The 7098-nt window shown below is 33.6% G+C and overlaps 1 protein-coding gene across 2 annotated transcripts in view; it reads left to right on the top strand.

The window, feature by feature from the left end:
* The window catches only part of LOC106475971 (probable inactive 1-aminocyclopropane-1-carboxylate synthase-like protein 2), a 20164-nt gene that overhangs the window by 2602 nt on the left and 10464 nt on the right, over positions 1-7098 (top strand). The window contains exons 2-6 of one of the 2 annotated variants that reach the window (XM_022379963.1): positions 668-765; positions 1309-1382; positions 1541-1641; positions 1917-2049; positions 2877-3018. In XM_022379963.1, the coding sequence (XP_022235671.1) occupies positions 1559-1641; positions 1917-2049; positions 2877-3018 (358 nt within the window). In that variant the 5' untranslated portion in view covers positions 668-765; positions 1309-1382; positions 1541-1558. Of the gene's footprint in view, positions 1-667; positions 766-1304; positions 1383-1540; positions 1642-1916; positions 2050-2876; positions 3019-7098 lie in introns of both variants that reach the window. The other variant, XM_013936647.2, reaches the window with a different exon arrangement.

The raw sequence follows: 7098 nt of genomic DNA, 5'->3' as shown, positions 1-7098 counted from the left end.
CTTATAACTATCTACATTCATTAGCAAATTGACTTATAAACTATGTACATTTTAGGCCACATTCATTAGCAGTTTGACTTATAAACTATCTACATTTTAGGCCACATTCATTAGCAGTTTGACTTATAAACTATCTACATTTTAGGCCACATTCATTAGCAAATTGACTTATAAACTATCTACATTTTAGGCCACATTCATTAGCAATTTGACTTATAAACTATCTACATTTTAGGCCACATTCATTAGCAATTTGACTTGTAAACTATGTACATTTGAATGTAACTTTGTAAATGATATGTGCACTTTGACCCAGCTGTATGCATTGGGTTAATGTAGTATATTCAAAGTAAATAAAAATGCTCCAGTTACTTAGTTTCAGTGTTTGAATATGTAAGAAATCTAGTTTAAAATCCTAATTTAAAAACATAGCAGGCACATTTTGTTTTTAATATTAACAACATATCAACCAAAGTATTGGGTTTATATTTTTTGAATCCAACCGTTACCTGTTGATGACTCGACACTGTGGATCAAAACGTTGTAATTATTGAGATCAGAATTTACAAACTGTAAAAGTTGAAGTTATTGTATTTTCAATTAATTGTTCAGTTCAGTAGGTACCTCACTTAACATTACTTTAATATTATTACTGTTTATCTTTAAGATGTGATCCTGTCTCCTACACCAGTATGTGGACGAATACCTTTAGACTTTGGGCAGTTGTCCTCAGTAGATATATGGCCAATTCCACTAACCAGCACTGTATGTAAAATATTTAAGTCTGCATATATTTTTACAGGTTAAATCAGAATGTAGAAAGTGTAGAGAATGGACTTAATTTTGCTATCTTAAGACTTGTAATGAAATAATTTACACTGTATGTAAAATATTTAAGTCTGCATATATTTTTACAGGTTAAATCAGAATGTAGAAAGTGTAGAGAATGGACTTAATTTTGCTATCTTAAGACTTGTAATGAAATATTTTACATTTAAATGTGTCCATTCTTGATTTTTGACAGTAAATAAATATAAAGATGTATTATATGATAGTTTTCAGGTTTGTCATGCATTATTTGAAGTTTGAAATGATGTTTAACGTATAGAGGTGTATTTATATGTGTGTAATGTAAATAAGGAAGCTATTTTCTTGTGTACATGTATCCATATCAAGGATGTGAATGTAAAGTAAGGTTATAAGTTATGTACATTAGAAAGTTAGTGATTGATTAAAAGACGAATGCTATCATCAGATTACAAGTGATGTTCCTTTCCTTCGTCAAAATATTTGTTTCTTCTCAGATAGAAGGAGGAGAACATCATCTGTTTCAACTGACATTACAAAAGATTGAAGATGGATATCAAAGAGCTTTAGAAGCTGTAAGTTTCTAAGTCGTAATTACATGTTTAAGTATCTTTAGATATATCTTCTGTTATAGCGAACAGAGATTTTTAAACTAAGGATAACAACTGGTGTTCTTGAGTAATAGCTTAATTAAGGTTTCATATTTTGGTGTGCGTTTTTATATTATTTTCAGGGTAAGAATGTACGAGGAATGATTCTGCTAAACCCCCATGACCCACTTGGACAAGTTTACGGTCCTGCGTTGATTTCAGATATTCTTCATTTTTGTTGTAGGTAAGTTTATGTATGTGTATTGATATGTATAAAACATGAATGTATTGGTATCTCAGAACTGTAAAACTGTGTTTATTTATATGAATAATCGAGTTAAAATTTTATCTTTTTTAATAATATTTAAACCATGTTCTACTGTATTGTAAATATGTGCTTGTTAGTTTACAACAGAACCTTGTTTTATCAAGTACTCCCTTTCATTTGTTCTTACAAACATTTAAGTGTTAGAAGTGTTTAAGTTATTTTAATGATACAGCTGTTTCTTTTTTTCATAGGAAAAAAATCCATATCATTGTGGATGAAGTTTATATGTTTTCAGTTTTTGATGAAAATGTAAGATTCCAAAGTGTCCTGAGTTTGGCTATCCCCGATCCAGAGAGAACTCATATCTTGTTTGGTCTGACTGAGGTGAGCAGAATGTGAGTAATCTCCATTGTAACCATATTATGAGAAAACGTCCTCCAGTTAACAAGAATTATATCACAAGCTTTCTCTTATATGGTATAAAATATGAAAAATACTGCTACACAGAACTTGATAGGATAACCTTCAAAACTTGACTATCTTAGTATATAAATTATAAGATCTTATTTTAGAACCAAAGGTATACTAAATAATTTGAAGATTGGTGATGAGTTTGTACTTCAAAGTTCTGTGTAGAATTAAAACATTCTAAGAATGAAAGTAAAATGTTTTGAAACTAAACTCGTTACAATATTTGAAACAAACAAACATTAGTGGAGACCCAATATTTGTAGACAAAAAAAAATTAATTTCCTGTTCTGATGCCAAAATTGTCATATGTAAAACTTTTATTGGATTTTGTCAATTATAAACTTAATTTAATTAATAATAGTACAAAAGAGAAATGTGTTTTGTAAAATTTTAAGTTAGTATGAGAATCAAACAACTGTTTTGTGGTGACTAACTTTATATTTTATATGTTATTTTATCTGCCTTAACACTAACTGTAGTGAAACCATCAATGTACAGTGAAGTAAAAAGTTAAAAAATATGAAATAAAATGAGACTTGGATAGAAATTTAAAGTAATTATTTTTAATCCCATGTTGTTACAAAAATATTACTTATTTCAGTTAATTGTTCCCTTTTTTTCTTTATATTGTTTTTTAGAATATATGTATGTGGTTTATTTATTTTAACTAGTTATTAACTGATGTATACTTATTAAATAAAGATATATGTATAACAGCATTATTTAACTTTTCTCTTTAGGTTCTTGGATTAGCAAGCTTTCGCATAGGCATGATTCATACACGTAACAAACTCTTGCAGAGATGTTTGGAGGAGATGGCCCTGTTTTTTAGCATACCTTCTCCAATTATGAGTAAAAGTGCTTACCTTTTGGAAGATTTGGGTAAATTATGTTTTGAAACTAATTCTTAAAGATGATTGAGGCTGTGGCATCATAATTACAAGTAACTGGATGTTATCTATGAAACAGGATTTGTGGTCCAGCTCTGTCTCTCTCATAGAGAATGGAATGGTTAAAATATTCTCATCTCTCTCTAACCTTCACACCTACATGTAATGGTTCCAGTAACTCCACAGTTCAGTTTTGTTACTGTTTTCACACATCATAATTACAAGTAACTGGATGTTATCTATGAAACAGGATTTGTGGTCCAGCTCTATCTCTCTCATAGAGAATGGAATGGTTAAAATATTCCCATTCTCATCTCTCTGTAACCTTCACACCTACATGTAATGGTTCCAGTAACTCCACAGTTCAGTTTTGTTACTGTTTTCACACATCATAATTACAAGTAACTGGATGTTATCTATGAAACAGGATTTGTGGTCCAGCTCTGTCTCTCTCATAGAGAATGGAATGGTTAAAATATTCTCATCTCTCTCTAACCTTCACACCTACATGTAATGGTTCCAGTAACTCCACAATTCAGTTTTGTTACTGTTTTCACACATCATAATTACAAGTAACTGGATGTTATCTATAAAATAGGATTTGTGGTCCAGCTCTGTCTCTCTCATAGAGAATGGAATGGTTAAAATATTCTCATCTCTCTCTAACCTTCACACCTACATGTAATGGTTCCAGTAACTCCACAGTTCAGTTTTGTTACTGTTTTCACACAAGATTTATGTAAGAAACTGGCACAAAAAGAAGGTGTGAGGATAAAATCTAATATTGTAGAACTTCTAAATATCTTGCAATATTAAAGGTTTATCAATGTTTCTTTCTGTAATTTACATTTTACTTGTTAACATTTAGTAGAAAGGGGAAACATATCCTGATAATATAGATCTGAGTAAAAAGTGATGACAGTTTAGGAAATTACGTATTAAATTTTTCATGTGGTTAAAATGTCTTGATAAGTTACATATTTTTATGTTATTTTGTTTGTTATAAATCAGTCTTTGTTTATCAATAGGTGCATCCTCCAGCTGTAATATATGCTATATGCCATGAAGCTGACTACGCCTTGTGTCATGCTGTTGGTTTCTTGAACGAAAAGTTCAAAATGTTTGGACAATTAAGTTTCCAATTGTTAATTCAAAAACATCTATATATATTTATTTGTTATAAATTTTCTGTAAAAAGCTACTGAGCTTAATCACAATCTATGATGTGTTCTGTTTAAATTTTAAAAACAAATGTCACTGATTTTTCAGTCACATGAACATCCCAGCTCAATCCTCTATCATCTCGTATCTGGCATATATTTCCTTTAATGAAATTCTGCTCCAAAGCTTGGAATGAAAGGCTTGGTAAGCCCCTTTGGTCATCTTAACCTTCTGATCAATAAACTATACTAAGTGTATATTAACAGAAGTGAAACTCTGAAATACTTTGAACATCAAATTCGATAACAAGTAACCCATTTTGAGACTAATAATGCTTGGAGACGGCTTGAATGAGTAATGAAGAAAAACCTTAACATAAGTTTAACATAACAACAAATGTACAACGTTTCAACAGGGTTTTGTCATCATCAGGTACCTGTGGCCGTTCTTCAAGTTTAACTTTGACGGTAAATTTATATTCATAGTTTTTCTTTTCCTTTCAGGGACCTTTGCTTTATTTACTTATTATATGAATCCCGCTCTGTGGCAAGTAGTGTCTAGCCAGGTATTCTGGACTGTCCCAACCAATGGACTGTATGGGTAAAGCAGAAGGGGATAGTTGTTCATTCCTGCCGTGCCTTGTATTGAATAAATTGGTATGGTCTGCTTTTGAAAATAGGGTTTCACTGTCTCAAGTGATGATGTTCCTCCGGACTCTCCACCGCATTCTCATCCCTTTTCTTCTAGTGGAGTATAGGAGTCCTTACCACTTTCCAGTTCCAAATAGCTGGGGTGGTTGACTGTGGAGGCACCCTCCTGAATGGGTTCCATGCAAAGATGACCATAACCATTCAGTGCAGAGTAGGGTGGTTGTGTTCTGCAGGTGTAGATGACGTGCTATCCTCCAATATGAAATATACACTCACAGAGGAGTGAGACGTCCAATTGCAGTTCACCCCTTCGATTGGGGGCCCTCATCGTACCCACACGTGGATGTCGGTACCCATGGCTGGGTTTTGGAGTTAAGAGTATAACCAATCAACATAAGACCTCACACATATTTATGGTTGTCCATATTCCTCTCTCGATTGTACTCCTTCTGTGTTGTGAATCACAGTGGAGGTAAGGGGGTTCTGTCCTTTTTGCTGTCCCTTATTGTATCTTATTCCAGGAATGTTAGTGGTTTTCGGATGGTTCCACTGTTGGGGGAGGTGATATATATTATATAGACATCCTTTCAATACTGGATGTCTGGTCCCTGGATTGATAGATTAAAGCTAACATGTATCATACTCAGGAGTTGGTGTGGTTCTAGATTCCCCCCTGGTCTCTTGAACTTGAGTTGAAGATGGTATGATCCTCATCCTACCCCTGCGTGTATGTCGGTTCCCAGTGGCATGGGATTTGGATGTAGTTGACTGACTGAGAATAGTCTGTTGCACCCTAGCCTCTCTACACCTAGGGGTACATCCATTGTTTTACACTCTTTTATACTTTGTTGGATTGAGTTACATATATATTTACATGGTTAGGATCATTATCTTGCCACAGTCCTCTCCCACTTGGATATGCTCCTTTTTTTTCCACCATTATCTACTACACATTTCATGGATAAATGAACAGTATACCTGGTTCAGTAGTGGTGTGGTTACAATGTTCAGATCTGATTCTCTTATTTCCAGGGGCATCCTTTGGATGCTTTCAGGGGGGTACTTCTGTCATTCCCTTGCACTGGTCCCACCACCTAATCAATGTGGGATTCTTGTGAGAAGAGAGAAGTATCGTATCAGAAGTTATAATTTTCATGTACTGAAAATGTATTCAAATAGGTACTTTCCTCCATTCACACTTCCCTCCCCACCTTCCTCTGGTGCTTACGTCTTCTGCCAAACCTCGAAGTGATGGTTTGGTAGAGGAGTATAGAGGGAGTCACATGAGTATGTCATGCATCTATTGGTGGACAAGTGATGCATGATGAGAGACATGTTGGAATAATTCGATTCCAATAGGGGGGGGGGGGAACAGAAGGCTTGTGGCATGCATAAAGGAAAAATGTGTATATAGAGGACAGCACTGGACGAGAATAGCTTATCTTGTGAGAAGAGGGAAGTGCCTATTGGAAATACATTTTCAGTATATGAAAATTATAACTTTAGACTGCCAGATGAGTGATTTAAGCTCTTTCTCCAGTGGTGGAGGCGTCTGAATGGGAGGTATAGCCACAGAAGTTGTCCCTATGGGCTTCTTTCTTTCTAATGACTAGCTTGAAGTTATCTTGGTTAACCCGATGACCACCGGCTACTAACTTTCTTAGTAGCCAATGCAAGTCTTGCTATATTTCATTCCAACTATAAAATTAGTGGATGAAACTGTGTGAAACTTCATAAGAACTTCCATAAATGCATGTAGTTTACGAAACATAAAGCCTATTACTTTTGATAATTTTAGTTATTTTGCATTATGATCTTTAATATCTTGGAAAATTACATTAGGAAATGTTATTTATAAGAAATGATTACAATATTTATATTTGTTCCAGATTTGAACTGATTACTTTTATATTTTAGTACATTATTTTGAAATCCCCAAAAATTGTATCGTCCATAAAATGCAGTCCTTTCTTTAAAAATATTGTCCCTAACAGTCCTTTCTTTAAAAAACATTGTCCCTAACAGTCCTTTCTTTAAAAATCATTGTCCCTAACAGTCCTTTCTTTAAAAAACATTGTCCCTAACAGTCCTTTCTTTAAAAACATTGTCCCTAACAGTCCTTTCTTTAAAAACATTGTCCCCAACAGTCCTTTCTTTAAAAACATTGTCCCCAACAGTCCATTCTTTAAAAAACATTGTCCCCAACAGTCCATTCTTTAAAAACATTGTCCCCAACAGTCCTTCCTTTAAAAACATTGTCC

The sequence above is a fragment of the Limulus polyphemus genome, unplaced genomic scaffold (genome assembly GCF_000517525.1).
Source record: "Limulus polyphemus unplaced genomic scaffold, Limulus_polyphemus-2.1.2 Scaffold9537, whole genome shotgun sequence".
Classification (NCBI taxonomy): domain Eukaryota; kingdom Metazoa; phylum Arthropoda; class Merostomata; order Xiphosura; family Limulidae; genus Limulus; species Limulus polyphemus.
Note: the sequence above shows the minus strand (reverse complement) of the source record. Positions and strands in the feature narration are given on the sequence as shown.